At 36.8% G+C, this 20,473-nt stretch overlaps 1 protein-coding gene across 1 annotated transcript; it reads left to right on the top strand.

Moving 5' to 3' along the window:
• The first annotated feature begins 754 nt into the window (after positions 1-754).
• On the top strand, positions 755-20,178 carry cp (ceruloplasmin). Its single transcript, XM_067596288.1, has 24 exons — positions 755-1,093; positions 2,601-2,845; positions 2,945-3,157; positions 4,198-4,371; positions 4,451-4,542; positions 7,215-7,377; positions 7,478-7,616; positions 7,702-7,841; positions 9,447-9,587; positions 9,680-9,724; positions 10,615-10,829; positions 11,796-11,946; positions 12,046-12,258; positions 13,887-14,091; positions 14,907-15,046; positions 15,196-15,324; positions 16,438-16,544; positions 16,638-16,693; positions 16,792-16,863; positions 18,040-18,131; positions 18,274-18,413; positions 18,505-18,561; positions 19,198-19,303; positions 19,407-20,178. The coding sequence occupies exons 1-24, from the start codon at positions 933-935 to the stop codon at positions 19,430-19,432; spliced, it is 3,222 nt and encodes a 1,073-aa protein (XP_067452389.1). The 5' UTR covers positions 755-932; the 3' UTR covers positions 19,433-20,178.
• Positions 20,179-20,473: the final 295 nt, after the last annotated feature.

Here is a 20,473-nt window from a genome sequence, read left to right as displayed (position 1 = left end):
TAAGTAAGGAAGACAGTAGTATTAACATTTAACATCTGCACAAGTGACTACACCGGTTAATCTGGCCGTGTGTGGAGGCAATTTCAATCTATCTAATGTATCTATTATACAACATGAATAAAAAAACTTTAAAATGATGATAAACCAGTCTTGAAAGTAGAATTAATTGTCCTTAATTGACTAAAAGTGTAGATGGAAGTGATTCAAATGAGTGTTAAAGTAATAGCTGGTTCAGGGGATTAGTTCAACACAGTGAAATATGTTTGTTCATTACACATTTTTTTGTGTAATTTTGTGCATATTTTACAAGCAAGGAAATCAGTGCTACATTGAATTTTTCTGTGTCTTTTTCAACCATTTGCAGTTAATGTTGACTGGATCAAAAGTCAGAGTGTTTTCATCATTGGCAAACAGCGTTTTGGCTGCATTTCAACAAGCAAAGAGAAAGAATGAGGTTACACAGATCTGCTTTTCTATCTTCCAACTAAAATGAGATAAACTACATGAAGTACAATTTCTACAACAGTTGTAGCTCAGATATGATACCTCCAAACAAGGCTGAATCTGATCTCTCTATGTTTTGACGATCACATATGGATGTCGCAGATTAAAACATTTTCTGCTCTTGTGTAAGTCCAAGCTTTCAATCAAACAGGCAGCTGGCTCTCTCTGATAGGTTGGTCAGTGACCTGTCTGCCCTGCTGTCAGTCAGCTGACTGAGTATAAAGACACAGAGGGTCTAAAGTCTCTGAGACAGACTGACAAACTAACAGTTGTCGGTCGTCTGCTCTGTCTGTCTTCATCATTATCTTCTGCTGAAGTACTGGACAGAAATAAAGACTCATCTTCATCCTTGTCATCACTGTTTCCTGTATATTTTGCTTTGGACTTGTACAGTAGTAGGTGAAGTGTCAGAAGTGTAAGTCGTCAAAATGCAGCGGTTGGGGTTAAGGCGTTTGTTGCTGCTGTGTTGTGCAGCGGTATGTGTGTCCGGGATGAGGAGAGAATACTTCATCAGGATAGAGGAGGTGCCTTGGAACTACGCCCCAAGTGGGATGAACGTCATACAGAACCGCACACTGCAGGAGGATGAGTAAGTACACACACATCTTACATCGTCTTGATTATCATAACTTTCTTTATGAGTCCATCAGTCAGCCCTTTGACACCTGTCGCTTGTCCAAAATGCAGCGACCAAAATACAAAACTCCTCACTGGTACCAAGAAAAGATGGTCTCCTCCCACAGTGGAATATCAAATACTGAATAAGAATTTAAAGATTATTTTATTTGTACTTAAAGGACAAGTTCACAATTTTTCAAGTCTGTCCTAAAACAACAGTCAGGAACCCAAATGAACATTGAAAGAGGTTCTACTCGCTGTAATCATTCCTCCTGTTCATACTAACCATTAAAAGATCCCCCCAAATTTTCTTGCAATGTATTGTGATGGTGGACTAAACCCACAGTCCTCGTTTTGAGCAAAACCGTATTTAAAAGTTTATCTGAAGATAATATGAGGTTTCAGCAGTCTGAGCTAGTCAAATAAAATGGATATCTTCCACAATTACAGTCTTTTTAGTAAAAACAATCCCTCTTTGTGTCTTGATGGAAAATGTTTTCTTGTTCAGCTGCAGTGGAAGGATCATAACAAAAAGAGGGAATTTTGCATTAAAAAGACTGTAATATTGAAAGATATCGACTTGATTTAGCTAATTTGCTCTTCAGTGTCAGGTATCTTAAAAGAAGAAGTTATTTCAACATGTCACAGTAGGAAAATCACAAGTGTAAATAAAATGAATGATGGTTGAATTTGATTTAGCTGCTTCGGTTTCAGGCTGATGGATGTCGACTCACTGTCACACTGTCATGGCTTACTGGGACACTTGAATAAAACAGAGCCATCATTAATGTTACCAGTAACACTTGTGCTTTTCCTACCATGACATGTCAAAATGTCTGCTGTGAACAAGGCCTATCCAATAAGTAACTACATATCTATAAAATCATTTGTATTACGAAACTGTGTTTTTCTTCAGTGTTACAGGTTTTGAAATCTTTTAACTGTAATCAATAACGAGTACACAAGCACACTTAATTTTGCAACTTTGGAATGTTGAAAACATCAACCTGGGTTTACTGATACTGATACTGTTTATTTTGTCCTATTTTCTGACATGTTACAGGCCAAATGATTAATACATTAATAAAGAAAATAATCAGCAGATTAATTGATGAAAATAATTGTTAGTTGCAGCCCTACTTACAAATGTCAAAAAGACACTCCTTCCACAATTAATTCTTGTCTATATTGGTAGTTTGTGAAAACCAGTTTTGTTATTTGTGTGTTATTGGATGTCCAAAAACATTTTTAGTGCATTTTAGTTTAGTTTTTACACACTCGGATACCAACTTGATCCACTCTAGTTTACATCACATCTTGTCAAGAGGCTGATATCAGCCAAAAGCAACCAATATGAACCCAACTTAAATGTTATTTATCTACAGTTCGCAGGTGGATATGTGTTCAGTTCATATTAATGGCCAGATCCTGACCACTCACCCACCTTATTGTCTCTGTCTGCCTGCATCTCTCTGCAGAGAAGCCTCAGTCTTCTTGAAGAGAGGCCCCCAGCGAATCGGTGGCACCTACAAGAAGGCCATTTATAAGCAGTACACCGACGCCACCTACAGGACTGAAATGACAAAGCCAAACTGGCTGGGCTACCTGGGACCCCTGATCACAGCTGAAGAAGGAGACACAGTGGTCGTCCAACTGAGGAACATAGCATCCAGACCGTACAGCATCCACCCCCATGGACTCAACTACAGCAAGGGCCATGAGGGTGAGGAAATGAGTGAACCTGTCCATGATTGTGCATGGACAGACTGAGGAGGCTGATGAACAGATCTGTGACTGTGTGTGTTTGTATCTTCCTCCTCAGGAGCCCTGTACCCAGACGGCACCCCTCCAGAGCAGAAGAGGGACGACTCCGTGGCTCCCAGTACAACAGTGATATACGAGTGGACCCTCCCAGAGTCGCACGGTCCAACACTAGAGGACAGCAACTGCATGACCAGATTCTACCACTCCCATGTGATCCCCGTAAAAGACATTTACTCAGGACTGATAGGACCCCTCCTCGTCTGTAAGCGAGGTACTGGGTTCCTTTTAAACATACAGTATTTCACCAATAATCAAATTCAACAAATTAATGTCAGCAGGGTGAACAAGAAGCAATATAACCAAACCCATACAGAAGTTACATAGGTTGAAATATATTAAGAATAATTAGATTTATATATATTTCAGTGTATTCCATTGAAATAGAAGAAAATATATTTTATACTTAGATAAATAAATGAAAATATAATTGAAATATTAGATCTTTTTAATATTTTCTCACACATATTAGACCTATTTAAATATATGTTTTTAATCTGATATATTTACATATATTCATTGCCTTTATAAATAAGTTCTCAATCTATGTAAATATATAATATTTCTAATATGTGTGAATATTTCAATTCCTGGTATTTGTTAACATATTAGTTTTCTGTACATGTAAATATATTTATATGGAAATCTATTGTGAAACATATTTTTCTATATCTAATTTATTTTAGTGATTTTTACATATATGTAGACATATTCAAATATGTTTTATAGAGTATATTCACATATGTTAATTCACACTTTATGTAAATAAAGTACACAGTATTGTAAATGTTTCCAATTTCATCTTAAATACATAAACTCTGATGACATAGATTACATGTATTTTAACATGTTAACACAGATACAGACATGTTGATACAGACCCTACAGTGATTCATCAAATTAATGTCAACAGGTTAAACAAGAAGCCAAATAAACAAAAATCAACTAGAATCAATAAACAAAATATCAATTAGAAACGGTTTTCCTCTTAAGATGTCCTGCCTATAATATATATATTATATATATTAAATTCATTATATTATATATATATATATATATATATATATATATATATATATATATATATATATATATATATATATATATATATATATATATATATATATATATATATATAATGCATTTAATACTGTGAATTTCATATTAATATCTTTAATTGATTTTTATGACAAACATTAAGTGCCTCTCACATATCCCTAAAACAACAGACTGAATCCCTCCTCTCCTCTGTAGGAACTCTGGACGTACATGGAGACCGGGTGGCGGACTATGTGTACGCTTTGCTGTTCATGGTGTCAGATGAAAACATGAGCTGGTACCTGGATGAAAACATCAGGACGTACATCACAAGTCCCGCCAGAGACCTGAAAGAGGACGAAGATTTCATTGAGAGCAACAAGATGCACGGTGAGGAGAGAGAGTCCTTATACAAACCCACCCATACATGAACACATACGGCACTTTTAACCCTGACTGTGTATTTCAGGTATAAACGGGTTTCTGTATGGTAACCTGCCTGGACTGAGCATGTGCCAAGGCAACAAGATCCACTGGCATTTATTCGGCTTAGGCAACGAGGTAATGAATGTATTATTAATGAGAAACACATCTAACATTTTTCATTGAAACCAATGGCCATAACAGTTTTAAAACACAACTAATCATAACTAGTTGTTTAAACCGTAGACATTGTGTGTGTTTTGTCTATTTAAGTACATTCGGAAAAAGCTAAAAGTGACTGAAAAGCTTTGACAACCATAAAATGAGTTTACTGGTATTATGAATCCAAACATTATAAATAAGTAGGAGAACATGTGGTAACCATGAACATAAGTTTTGTGTTGTTCAAACACTCTTTCAATAGTAAATAGTAGTAGTAGTAGTAGTAGTAGTAGTAAATAAGGATGCAAGCTAGTTTCAGATCTCATTTGGTGTCTGAAAGTTTGCCGCAGCCTATTTCACCATTCATATTAAAAATTTTGGAATTGAGCTGAAACACTTACTTGATTAATTGATCAGACATCTGACAGAAAATTAATCTGCAACTATTTTGCTAATAATTATTAAATGCCAAACATTTATTTGTTCCAGCTTCTCAACTGGGAGAATTTTCTGTATTTTATATAATTGTAAACCTAATATCTTTGAATTTCGGACTGTTGGTCAGACAAAACATCTCACCAAAGGACAGCAGTTGAAAATTAGCCAGCTGACTGACACTGGTACATTTACAGAAATTTTGATTAATGTTTGTTGTCCTTTTAGATAAATAAATAAAATTAAATGAAATGAAAACAAGACATCCAAGGACATCATTCTGGGTTTTGTAAAATTGTATTTCTGAAATACAGAAAATAATCTGCAGATTAATTCATAATGTACATGTATTTATTTACAATAAGTGCAAAATAAATGTAATACGCAATATGTTATAGTGTAAAAAAAAACTTGAGGTAGTCGTGGGAGTGTGGATAATGCAGGGTATAAGTTTCAATAAAAAAAACTGAGTACACCCCTGGTCAATATCACTAAAATGTTAATTACAAATCCTTTCCATTTAATACAATTTTATTTGTTTTCACACAAAACGCCTGAAGAATTAAACCAATTCACTTGAAGAACAGGATGTTTCACTAATCAAACTATAATGAAAGGTCCATATTTAAGAACGAACTGCAACAAAAGTCAGTACACCTTCATTAGTGAGCATCCATTCTTTTATTTTTTAATATTTTGTATGCCCACCTTTGTTTTTGATGACAGATTTGATCCTCCTGGGCAGGGATGACACCAGTCTTGTCCAAATCTGTGGAGAGATGTTCTGTCATTCTTCACATATGATTCTTTTTAGCTGCTCTTTGCTGGAGGAGTTTTGTTGTTCTGCCTTCCTCTTTAAAATACTCTAAAGGTTCTATTGGATTCAGGTCAGGGGACACACTTAGCCAGGTCATAGTTTTCACTTTTTTCTTCTTCTGTGATTTTTGTGTTTGGGATCAGTGTCATGTTGGAAAATTCCTCTCCTGCCAACCTTCCTGAGACTGGGAGTCATCTTTTCATTCAGTATTTGGGTATACAAACCTACATTCTTAGTGTCATTTATAAATGTCATCTCCCCTACACCTTTTGCACTTATGCAGCCTCGTATCAACACACTCCGACCTCCATGTGTCACGGTCGGCACTATGCAGTCACTGTGGTAGTCCTGGCCAGGTCCATGCCAAACAAGCTGGACTCCATCTGATCCAAACAAATTTATTTTGGGTTCATCTAACCAAAGAATGTGCCGCCAGGACTCATCAGGCTTCTTTTCATGCTCTTTGGCAAAGTTTAATCTTGAATTTTTGTTCTGTTTTGTGAGCGATGGTTTTTATTTTTGGATGTCATCTGTAGAAGTTGACTTCATGTAATGTCCTTCGTGGTCTTATCATTCACTGAAACACCAATTTCCACAGTTAATCCTTGTGCCAAATCAGAAGCACTTGCCCGTCTGTTTTTCAGCACAAGGTTGTGTAAATTTTTCGAGGCTGGCCACTGCACCTTCTGTTATCGGTAGTATGTGTCCTCTTGTACCTAATAACCACTGCTGCAACTGTGTTTTGACTTCTGCTCCTCTCCCTCTCCCATCTTCATGAAGTCTCACAATCTGGTTTCTTAGTTGTTCAGGCAATTCCTCACCATGTGGAGCCATGTTGCATGAGACACAACCAAGGCCAAAAGTGAGAAAGTTGTGGTGTTCACGGGTTCTTTTATAACTTTGTTCAGGCAATTAGTCTTAATTGAAAGTTGCAGGTGTACTCACTATTGTTGCATTGAGGTTGTACTTGAGTCCTGTATTTTCAATTTAGTCTTTCTAACCTGTTTGTTTTTAATTACAAATAAGATCAAACACCCTATACTTCACCCTAAACGTAATACAATCATTGTAAGATGATACGATTTTGAATCATTTAACCTTTTAGTGATATTGCAGAGGGGTGTAGTCAGTTTTGTTATATACTGTATAGAAGAGGTACAGCCTTACTTTGAAATGTCAAAGAGACACTTGCTTTCCCTCCACAATTAATTCTTGTCTATGCGGTAGTTTGTTAAACCATATTTGTGAACATGTTACGAATGCTCAAAAATAAGTTTGTATTGTATTTTAAATGGATCCGCTTGCTAGCTTATGTCACATCTTGTTAACAGGCTGATATGAGTCAAAAGCACTCAATCTGAACCCTACTTAAATGTCATTTATTAACCATTTACAGGTGGACATTCATTCAGTCCATTTCCATGGCCAGATCTTGACCACTCAGAAACACCACACAGACACAATCAGTCTTTTCCCCGCCACCAGCACTACGGCTGAAATGGTAGCTGACAACCCCGGACAGTGGCTGCTGACGTGCACCGTTAACGACCATCTGATGGGTGAGCTCACATCCTCCACCCCTAAAATCAGGTAGATAATTTCACAAAGACATTATGTCATCCCACGGGCTAAGTGCTTTTGTTTTGTGCTTTTGTTCAGCTGGAATGCAGGCTATATTTGAGATCAAGAAGTGTTTCCCCGACGTCCATAAAGCCCGTCCACATGGTGAGCTCAGGCAGTACTTCATTGCTGCAGAAGAAGAAGTCTGGGACTACGCTCCTACACTGCCGACTGATGGGTTAGTTACTTATATATTTGCACAGCAATGGTTTCTGTAACAGACCTATCCCATTTCTAAATTGTGTTTGTGTGTGTGTTTGCAGTGAGGCAGACAAGTTTGTAACCAAAGGCCGGAGTCGTATTGGAAGCCGCTACAAGAAGGCTCGCTATGTGGAATACACTGACAACACCTTCACAACAAAGCTACTACGCAGCCCAGGGGAGCAACACCTCGGGATTCTGGGTAATTCAGGCTTGGTTGGGGTTGGTGGCACATGTCATATTAGCCAGAGCTGAACACAACAGCTAAGTTAAACCTCAAGATAAAGAACCACAGTTTTTTTTCTGGTTAAGTAAAATTAAACAATGATTAATACAACCTAATACTTCACCTCTTGTTACTACCTGAAAAAATGCAACTTATCTATGGTATCTTATATGTTACAATACGATACGATACGGTACAATACCACACAATACGATACAATGCGATACGATACGATACGATACGATACGATGCGATATGATACAATACGATACCACACAATACGATACAATGCGATACAATACGATACGATACAATACGATACCACACAATACGATACAATGCGATACGATACGATACGATACAATACAATATGATACAATACGATATAATGCGATACAACACGATACAATACGATATAATGCAATACAACACGATACGATACATTAGGATATGATACGATACGATACCACACAATACGATACAATGCGATACGATATGATACATTGCGATACATTACGATATGATACAATACGATACAAAACAACTTCATTGTTAGCTTACACTGAAATTCATTTTGCATCTTTAGGCAGTTCCATTTAAGATGTTGACACACAGATTAAATATACAGATACACAAATAGCCATTTTCATAGCTGCACATAACACATCAAACAATCAAACAGTCATATATATATATCGCTTCATGTCCTCATGATTTAGATCTCAATTGGCAGCACACTGATCTTGGTAAAGCAACACGATAGACTGATGTATAAAATAATTCTTCAGCCTGTTGTTTTTAAACTGAGGGACTCTAAATGGCCTATTCTCAGTTTAAAACATGTATGTTATGTAGCTAATTAGGTAGTAAGTTAGATTACCTTCCCAGTTCAAACTAGGTAGACAACCCTAGAAGGACTGCAACAATAAAATATCAATTATTTTCATTATGGATTAATCTGCAGATTATTTTTTGATTACCCAATTAATTGTTCAGTCTATAAAATATCAGAAAGTAAAAACAAACAAAAAAAAAAAAACAAAACAATCATAAGTTCTCAGAAACTAAGATGAAGAGTCCAGATTCCTTTTTTAAATTCAACCAACTCTTCTAAACCCAAAGATGATCAGTTTACAATGACAGAAAACAGATACCAGAGAATACCAAGCATTATTATTTGATTATTGTTGATTAATCAACAAGTAAATTGACCTCTAGAATTTCTATTTTGGTTCCCTTCTTCACAGTTTGCTTATTAGCTAAGGCCAAGCACCCATTTCATGATGGACTAGTTCCAGACAAGTACTAGACTGTGAGTCTAATTCAAAGTTTTTCAGAGTACATCAGCAGGATCTCATTACCACCATGCTGTGAGAAAATTAGTGCTGCACTGTCCCCAATCTTGCAGCCTCATCTGTCTGAAACACTCTGTCTTTATCAGACACATATCTACACTGTCGGGACACTAATTATGTTTGGGATATGTCAGATTTCCCCCATCTAAACTTCAACTAGAGGGCCTTTGACTTGAATTTCCGACAAACCAGTAAACTGTGTGTGTGTTTCTATCTCTGTCTCCAGGTCCTGTGCTGCGAGCTGAAGAGAAAGACACTATCAAGGTGGTGTTTAAGAACAAAGCCAGCCGGCCTTACAGTATACAACCACATGGTGTACAGTACAGCATAGAACAGGATGGGACGGTGTATCACAATGAACTGGAAGGTTAATACTCACACATACTGTTATCATTGGACTACATCCTCAGTCTTTTTCATGTCTCCCTCATGCATCTTTACTCCTCCTCTACTCCTCAGAGTCCTACACAGCAAAGAAGCTGCGGGAGCTAAAGAAGCAACCAAGTGAGTGGAGTAATACAGCTCAACCTTTACATGCATACCTTGGGTTTTTGGCAATCTGGGGCAGTATTACACCCTGTGTAATTTATACCTCTTATACAGTTAAGCCCTCAGCTCCCTGCCATTCCTCAAACTACTTGTTTTCATCTTCTGTTGTCAAAAATCACAGTTTTTCCAATGTTTTTTGCTAAAGTGTTTGTAGTGTCACCAGAGAACCAAAGTATGTAATAGTGTTAATTTTTTTTTATTACCAGTATGCAGGTTGCTACTGATAACATACAATGGAATCCAAAAGTCTGAGACCACTTTCATAAGGGAAAGTGGTCTCAGATCTTTTGGACCCCACTGTATAATATTATGTTTTCCTGTTTGGCTTCATGGTGGCATTATTTTCTTATTGTTAACTACGTATAACTGCAGGCACAAGGATGAAGAAGAATGTTTTATATCAGCTTACTGTCACAGTAACATGATGCTACAGCACTGAGGTGTCACATACACTACAGAGAAAGCACTTTCTTTGATATTTGAATGTTTTGATCATAGTAACTCTGAAAATTAAGATGAGGCTGAAGGAATTTTAATTTGCATGATGATGCTAGCTCGGATGACATTAGCTCTGAACAAGATGTTATTCAAGTAGCTGTTGCAAAAGAAGCAGTCTGAGCCGTGGCAGATAAGGGATCCTCACATAGCTACTAGCAAAAACTGACACATGTAGTTATCAGCCAAACCACCTCCAGCTCAATCTGTGAGCCGAGGTACTGTAAAGTTTGAAAAAACACCATTGCATTTAAAATTTAAAACACCAGTCCAGGTAAGCATGCATGAATTACAATCTATCTATCATAATCATAATAATTTTCTTTCTATATATAAATTTCTCTGTTTAGGGGTGGTGACCCCTCCTCCAGCTGCTCTGGTCAGACCTGGGACGGTGCACACCTATGAGTGGACAGTGCCTCTGGGAGCTGGGCCAGTAGAAGGGGAGGCCGACTGTCTGACCCATCTCTACTACTCTGGAGTCGACGCTGTCAAGGACACCAGCTCTGGACTGGTCGGACCCCTCCTCGTCTGTCGACCTGGCTCCCTGAAGAAAGGAGTACAGGTGAGGAGAAAGACAAAAACTAAAGGATGGAAGAGGCTTTAATTAGATTTTTTTTTAATATTTATATGTAAAACATTTGTAATATGATGAGTGTTTGGGCAGATCACATTCCAGTTGTGGTTATTATTGTATTGTTTTAATCATAATCTGTGCTGCTGCTTGAGGAAAGATGGAATACAATGTAATGGAGTTGCTCTGTGAAGGGACAGTGAGGTGTTTGACTGTATAATAAGTTGTGAACTTTGCTTCGAAGCAAGAGAAACTTAAAGTGACAGATGCATGTTTAAAAGCCTATAAAAAGAGATGAATGAATGAGGCCACAGGAGAATTTCAATGCAAAATTTAAAGCCTTAACCTTTATTGAAGCTTAAGACTTGGATAAAAGAAGTGGCTATGGCTGGGTCACTGCAGCTACAGTACATAATGGCCCCATATGTGTGCTTTATGTGCAGAAATTCAAAGTCAAACTATCCTGGATAATGTTCTTTTGGAGATGATGGTCAGTTAAGAAAGGTGACTTATTCATACTGGTAGTGGATTTGGTTCCAGTGCAAAAAGCATAATCTAACAGTCTGATAACAACAATAATCCTAGTATAAATCTAGCAGGATTAATGTAACCAAATAGACAAAATGAAAAAAAAATGTTAAGAAAACAGTGGAGCCAGTTAAACATTCAGGTACTGTTGGATCTTGTGAGGTGCACACTCTACAGTAGGGTTTCCCAACCCCCTTTGGACTTGTGACACCCCTGAAGGACTAAATATGTGCAGATGTGTTTCTACTTTCCTATCCTTCTAATCTTCTCACAATTTATCATGCGACCACTTGCCTTACAGTGTACCGATTCAAGAGACTCAAGCGCCCAACTTGGAGATCACAGAGAAGAACCATGATTATGAGACAAATATATCAATCAAATCGTAATTTGACACTTTTCTTCTTCTTCTCTCTTCTCCTCATGTAGAAAAACTACGACAAAGAATTCCACCTCCTGGCTACAGTGTTTGATGAAAACTTGAGCTGGTATCTGGATGACAACATTAAGACCTACACCACAGCTCCCACCACTGTTGACAAGGAGGACGAGGGCTTTATGGAGAGCAACAAGATGCACTGTGTGTAGTTCACATAACACGTTTTTAACCTTTTCTCTCAATTGTTTTTATCATTGTGAGATAATGACTGTGTGTTTTATTTCTTTCATTCTCTCTCAGCCATCAATGGGTTTGTGTATAGGACCCTCCCAGGCCTGACCATGTGTAAGGGGGATAAAGTATCATGGCACTTGTCAGGACTGGGTTCAGAGACGGACATCAACAGCCTCTATTTCGAGGGAAACCGCTTCCTCTACCGCCAGACCAGACGAGACAGCATCAGCGTTTTCCCTCACATTTCACACACAGTTACTATGGAGCCAGACAGCATGGGTATGCATTTCTCTCTCTTTCACACTTTTACAGTTTTTACACTTTTACACAGTACGATTGTACTTGTGTACATGTGAAAACACTTGTTGCAATGTTCAATATGTATATCCAGATTGTGCTATTCAGCACGTGATGCTTTATGTGTGTATATCCACTATCTGGTTTGTGCAATTTATGTCACTGTTGGTATAATTAATTCTGATTATTTCATTTCTTTATTTTAATTAATTAATTTTTATTTATTTATTAATTTGTTTGTTTATTTATTTATATTTCAGTTCTGTCTTCACCTGTCTTCCCTTTTAAACCACTTCATGGCATGTATGTGACAACTTTAACATTGCAAGATAATATACAAAATGTATAAAAACAATTGTTAACAATAAACAATAACAATAAAATGTATAAAACATTTTTAACAATATATATAGTGATAATAGGATTAATCATTTATTTGTATATCACTTGTCAAAACCAGTGTTACAAAGTTCTGTACACAAAACAAGCAATTAAATAAAAGACTTAACAGAAAACCATAAAACCGACATTAGATAAAAATCTAAAATGTAAACAATGTGTATGAAAAATAAAGACAAAAAATTATTGGTTGGCCAGTCAACAAAAATTAGCTTTAAGAAGCGATTTAAAAGAAGATAGTGAATTGGTGAGTCTGAGCTCCTCAGGCAGGTCATTCCAGAGCCGGGTCCCTTCTGGTCTTAAGTTTAGTTTTGGGAAAAGAAAAGAGAAAATTAAACCTAGTAGAAACAAAGCCATAAAAACATGATGAATCCATCTTCCCAAAACAAGATTCTCACCAAACCAGGTAAAACTGAATAGGAAGGAAAAGGAGAATATATACCACATAAGATGAACTTACTTCCCATAAGTTTGACCATCACAACCGGTGGGCCAAAACAAAACCTTTACCCTCACAAACTTTAACCCTTAAACAATTTCTTCAAGTTGTCCCTTAAAGAAGTGAAAACCAGCCAAAACGTCCATATAAACCCATATTGTCCTCACTTAGAAGGTCTACAACCGGAGTCCTCACAAAGATAGAAGTACAAGATCACAAACACAGTAAAATAACCATCGATTTAGACTCCAGAATGTTGCTGCAACCAATTAATTTTGTTATTGATTCCACATGTCTTGTTTTGTTTGACAGTCCAAAACCCATTGATACTAACTTTACTGTACTGTATTTAAAACAAGGGGAAACAGCAAATTCTCACATTTGAAAAGCTGGGATCGGTGAACATTTCACATTTTTGCTTGAGAAATTATTATTTTACTGTCAGAATAGTTACAGATTCATTTTCTGTCCTTTCAGGAATGACACACATCATTTTATACATGGTCCAACAAATCTAAAACGTTCAAAAAATGTTAAGGTAGGAGTTTGTTTGAGGTGCTCTTTGGATAGGGATACATGTAGACACAAAAATACAAGAAAACTCCAAGGCACTCCCTTTTAAAACAATTAAAATGCCTTTATTGTCTTGGCATGGTCATTTTAAAACAAAGCTCCGACCTGTTACTGGCATTGAGCCTTCGTCAGGGAGTCAAAAAGATCTAAAACATTGCCTGTATATAACTACACATGTAATCATTTTGTGTGTTTTCAGGTCAGTTTGAAGTGGTGTCTCCTACAGTGAGCAATTATCATGGCGGGATGCGAGCCAACTACACAGTAGAGAAGTGCAGCATATTTCACCGTCAAGGTGAAACAATGCTCCATTTTAAAACCTACTACATCGCTGCCATGGAGATGGACTGGGACTACTCTCCAAACCGCACCTGGGAGGCCGAGATGTTTCGCGGCCACGAAAAGTAACACCTGCACATATTCTGTCTAAACATTTATTAATTTGATGATATTTCGACCTTTCAAAAGTATAACATAATACTTGTAATTTCTTTTTTTGTTTATGAAAATAACAGTACTACTGCATAAGAATACTTTGTTATAGTATTAAAAGTAGAAGTACTCATTTTGAGTGTTTTAGCATGCTATATTATTGCAGTTTTATTATTAATGCATTAACATATAAGCAGCTTTTAAATCCGACAGCTGGTAGAGGTGGACCCAATTTTAAACTGATTTCTATACTGTTTTATTGTTTAACCTATAAAAATGCATCATATTTTATAGCTCATCATGTATTCTGTATGATGAATCTTATTCTGCAAAAGTAATTGCAGCTGTCAGATAAATTTGGTGGAGGAAAAAGTACAATATTTAGAGTATAAAATGGGAATACTCAAGTGCCCTAAAATAGTACTTGAGTAAACGTACTGAGTTACTTTCCATTATTGCATAATCACAACAAATATTGAAATTGTCCTTCTATGTGCCCTCTACAGTATATTTACTTATATTATACAGTATATTTATAAAAAGGCATTAAAGTCCAAAACCTGAAATTGTATATGTAAATGTACAATCTCAAGTTTAAATCTTAAATATTAAATATTTAAGAGTTTCTGTCCTACTTTTTATGTTTTATGCTTTTTGTCGACTTGAATGTTTTGTATTTCTTTATAGTAACGTAACAGATAAACTCAGATTCATTTACACACATATTTACATACACACACCTCCATTTCATTTACTACAAATTGAGCCTGCCTCTCTCTCCCTGCAGTCCTGCTGGCGTCTTCCTAGACCAGCAGGGTGGATTTATAGGCTCCCGTTACAAGAAGGTGGTCTACCGTCAGTTCACCAGCGACAAATTCACAAAGCAGGTGGAGAGACCACCCGATATGGAACACCTCGGCATTATGGGTAGGCTGTGAGAGCCAAGCATGAGAATTAAGACTGCCTCATATCTACAATTAAATAAAATATCCACACATTATATGACATGTTATGCATATAATCGTTAATCTCCACTTTGATCGGTCTGGTAATTAGAGAATCTTCCCTTCTTTCAGGTCCAATGATCCATGCAGATGTCGGGGACAGAGTGAAGGTGGTTTTTAAGAACATGGCAACCAGGGATTATTCTATCCATGCCCATGGAGTAAAGACAGACACCCCTGACATCCACCACACCAAACCAGGTACAGACAGGCAGGATAAAAAACACCTAAAACCATTAGAAGTTAACATAAAACTCCTGAATGCTTATTTTCCTGGTTGTTAATGTGGCACAGAGACTAAATTAACAACCAGTTTTTCATATGTATTTATTAATGCTTTCAGGTTTACAGTCAATTAAAGGTGAAAAAAGTGGTTTAGAAGAGTAGCAGGCAGCGCCACCACCATTTTCTACTAACTTGTTGAATGGTGGCTTTATTTGATACAGGTATAACTGGGTCTTTTGCAGCGTTAGGCAAATAGTGGCCTGTTGGCCAAATCTGGACCTCCAATAAAAATATTTGGCCCCCTAAGGAAAGCTGCAGTTTTCCTTTAATAGCATCACATCAACTTTCTTACATGACTCTTCATAAATGTACAGCAGATAACAATGTAAACACAAGAATAATTACCTATATACATATTTTTCTCAGAAACATGACTTTGCTTCAACTGTACAGTAAATGATGTTTATTGTGTGTGGATAAGCTCATGTATGTTCAGGCTTATGAGTAATTTTTTGCCAAATGAATATTAACATAAACTGCTCACTTACTGGTGGTAATTAAGGCATTAAACGGCATTTCATACAGGATAGACAAGTGAGACATAACGTTGGGAGGACTTTTATTTGAATGTTGAAAAGTGGGCATGTCAAAATTAATCTTAGTTCTGTGACGCTAAAGTTGAGGATTGATTGATGGGTGGATGTCATGATATTATTGGTTGAAATTGGTTGGTTCAAGCCTACGGAAGCACGCTTCATATTTTGTTTTACAAGAAGAAAACATGATTGGATTTTGATATTAAAATACAAAGAAATTGATTTTTTGTAATTTTTTGGGTATATATTGTTAAATAGGTGCACAATATGACCATGGGATGTGATCTAAAAGGGTTTAAAAGGCATTTTTCATTTCATCTGGACTTTAAGTGTGTACTGCTTTAACTTTCTGAGAATATCAAAGGACTCAGTCTTCAAAACTAGATGCTAAACTGTATAAATTGGTCTCAGTCACTACTGGACTATGTGTAACTTCAGTTTTCTGAAAATAGGACTCAAACCTTTAATAATCTGAATTGGTGCTTTTTCGCAGGTGAGACTCACACCTACTACTGGTACGTTACAAAGAGTACAGGACCAACCACAGAGCAGGAGGAGTGCTCTGTGTCAGCATACTACTCTACTGTGGATGTTGCTAAGGTATGCTGACGCTAATACTAACACACAAACACACACCACGCAGCCACACACACACATACACACACACTGACATGTGGTCTCCCTGCCTGCCAGGATCTGTACAGCGGTTTGGTTGGTCCGTTGGTGATCTGTCGCCGGAGCTGGGGCAGGTGAGCGTTGATACAGAACTATCTAAACCAGTTAATGCTTCAGCACAATAAGTACGACAGAGTGCTAATATACAGTTTTATATAAAACTGTGTTTCAGGAGTCTCGGACTGAAGAAGGAAGTAGAAGAGTTTGCGCTGCTTTTCCTGGTTTTTGATGAGAATGAGAGCTGGTAAGTAGAGCTACTGTAACCTTAAAATTAACCATTAAAGGATAGGATCACAATTTGTCAAGTCTATCTTAAAACAATAGTCATGTACCCATATGAAGACTGAAAGAGGTTTTGCTCTTTGTCATCATTCATCCTGTTCATACTGGCTATTAAAAGATCCTCCTCAAATGTGCTTTCAATGTAGTCCTCATTTTGTGCAAAAAATTAATTAAAAGTTTATCAGAAGCTGATAAGAGGCTTCAGTTGTCTGAGTCAGTCGATATCATAGTCAATAGACTGTAGCTCTGGTTATCTTCCTGAGTTACGGTCTTTTTAGCAAAAAAATCCCTTGTTTTGTTTCCCTGTTGAGCTGCAGTGGAAGGATATTAACAAAAAGAAGGAATTTGGCTCTAATGAGACAGTAACTTTGAAAGACGTTGACTTGATTTGACAAGTTTGGACGACTGAAGCTTAATATTAGCTTCAGATAAACATATAAACACATTCTTGAACAGAAGGAGAGCTGTGGATTTTGTCCCCTTATCACTTTTAATAGTCAGTATGAACAGGAGGAATGATTACAGCAAGCAAAACCTGTTTCAATGTTCCTTTGGGGACCTGACTTGTTGTTTTAAGACTTTTGAAGAAAATTGTGAACCTATCCTTTAACTTTTTAGATCTTTTAAAGGTAACTTTGCCCAAATTACAAAAAAACAAATTCCCACCTTTGCTACATAGTATCAATTCATGCAGATAGGTTTGATTTTTTTGAGGTTTTGAGATATCTGTGTGAAAGACAATTTGAATGATACCTCCTATAAAACACAGAAAATGTGAAATTCTCTTAAACTTGCCTCTAGAGAGACGTCACTGTTAGTCAGAATAATCCACAGACCTCAAGATTTTTCATTGGGACTATTTCATCAGTAGAAAATAAATCAGATTTTAAAAGTTGATAGTGAGGTTTGCACTACAGCAAGAGCCATTTTATCCCACCTAATGTCTTTATTATATTTTGACATCTCATCAAGCTGATACACACATACTGTACACATCACTGTCAAGATACACTGGACAGTAATGTTAATATTTCTCTGTAGCAATGCTGGGAGACACAAACTGCTGCTCTATATATTATTACTATATTATTATTATTGTACAGTATTTGTCAAATTTGTATTTTTATTAATATTCTAGGTATTTGGATGAAAACATCAGGACCCATATCAGGAGCCCTCGCCCCGACTTGAAGGATGATGAAGCCTTTCAAGAAAGCAACAAGATGCATGGTGAGATAAACACACTATGATCTGCATCATTTTGACAAATATTGGGATTTTGTGTTGCATCACTTGCCGTAGACATCAAAAGAAATTTGCTGAATTCTCTTTCCGATGTGTTAACGTGTGTTGTTTGTGTGTCCACGTGCAGCCATTAATGGTTATGTGTATAGTAACCTGAAGGGCTTGACCATGGAGGCGGGTGATAAGATTTACTGGTACCTGATGGGAATGGGCACTGACGTGGACATACACGGTGTGCACTGGCATGGTCACACTGTGGAATATAAGGTATGTAAAAAACATACAAACATAGTAATCATAGAGTTACAAACACACTCTGGTGCTCACAATAACACCTATAACTCTCCTTGCTCTGCAGCTGGGTGGAGGTCCTCATAGTACTGACGTGTTTGACCTTTTTCCAGCCACCTTCCAGGTAAAACCTCAACCTTTCGTAACTTGGCTTTTTACTCTAAATGTTACATGTTGCAGTTAAACATCAATAAATCATCAATAGTGTAACAGGGAATCAATGTAATTATAGAAAAAGTTGTTATTCATCATCCATTGCACTGTAAAATCTCCTACCTAACAACTAATTTCCTTAAAAAATGATTTTCTTAAAACAAGCTGGGAAAAAAAACTGCAAATAAGACAAGAAACAGGAAATAGAAACAATAAAAACATACACGCAAGAATAGAAACAAGTGAAATAGAGTGTTTCCAATGCAGGCAACATTTTTTAAAGTTACATTTATCATCACTTTTATAAATATTAAGATACAGCCAGAAGGACAGATCAATACCTAGTGTTGTTAAAATTATAGATATGAAACACTTGTGACTTATACACTGAATTAAGGTTGAAAATCACTGTACTGGTCTTCCTTTGCTAAAATGTTTAAAAGGAAAATGGATGGAAGGAAAGGAAATTTAAAAGGGAATTTCAAATTTACAATTTCTCATCAATAAATTACAGAAAAACTAGACTCTCTTCTGGCTTAACAGTGTTGTCAACATTTAATGAAAGTAAAATTCAGAACCTAAAAATTCTCGTCTTCTTCCTGTTCAGACAGTAAAGATGCGTCCTCAGTATCCTGGTACCTGGCTGCTCCACTGTCACGTCACTGACCACATTAAAGCAGGCATGGAGGCTATGTACACTGTTACTGAAAAAGGTGAGGTTCTCAGAAAACAGATGTGACTGGAAGACAAATGATTGAGAAACAGATAATAATGCTGATGATGAATGATAATGTTTTTTTTCTCTCTTTTAAACAGCAAAGAAGAGGGGAATCTTTGGTTGAACTGCTCAGGAAAATAGACCAAAATCCAGCAATCGGAGACCAATTAAACATTCATTTCAGACTGAAATGCTGTATCACTCTTTGACATCACCTTGACATGAGCAGAAACAATAAGCGCACAAAATAAAACAGCAACATTTTATCATTTTATATTAAAATGTGCACTTTTACCATTATCTGACTTTGATATTTTCCAAATGAAAGTGAAGACTGTCAGATGATTGTGATTTAAAAAAAGACAAATTAAAGCCTCTATGTTTAATGTGACTTTTATGTGTGGACCTTAATAGCAGTAATCAGACAGCAGAGGGCACAATACCCTGATGGTACGTTGTTATAGCACTGTGTATAGACCTGCTGGATAAACAAATCAAACATCATTTGTCACACTTGTTACCATTGTTGTTTTGCAGAAACCATGAACCTTAGAGGTAACAGGTTAATGTGTAACACATTTAAACCGACCCTCTAAGGCTCTTTGTAGTGTCTCCACCCCGTTGATTTTTAGATTTTGTTTTCACCCATGATGCTTTTATATGCTTCCATATAAAGTGTTTTCTTGCTCGCTAAGCAGCACATTGTTTCTCATTCAGATCTTTTTTGTATCAGTGGAGGAGGCCTTATTGATGAGCGAGCGAGTCTAGACATTTCAGTGTGAGGTCTGGCACCTTAAAAATAGCAACAGTTCAGTCATGTGTAGCATCATTTGTAACTGAAAAACTTTTGCACGATGATCAACATGTTACAAGAAAGAAGTCTGGATTATAAACTAGCTGTTAAAAGCTCCTTTGACTCACAGGTCAGTCATTGATCATAGAGACTGAGGACAATCTCCCAGGTTTCATTGTTAAAACGGGGTGGATGCAATAGAGAGTTAAAAAAACAAACATAGAATCAATCCAAAGTCTTTAGGGCGGCCCTTCATACTGGGGCGGTGACATGCAGTTTGCTATGGAGGAGAATGGGGGGAGAGCATCATTTCCAGTAAGGCCTGTCCTTGACAAAATGTAAGGGGCGTAGGTTTGGTAGCGGCCATTCTCA

This window comes from Thunnus thynnus, chromosome 8 (assembly GCF_963924715.1).
Source record: "Thunnus thynnus chromosome 8, fThuThy2.1, whole genome shotgun sequence".
NCBI lineage: Eukaryota > Metazoa > Chordata > Actinopteri > Scombriformes > Scombridae > Thunnus > Thunnus thynnus.
Note: the sequence above shows the minus strand (reverse complement) of the source record. Positions and strands in the feature narration are given on the sequence as shown.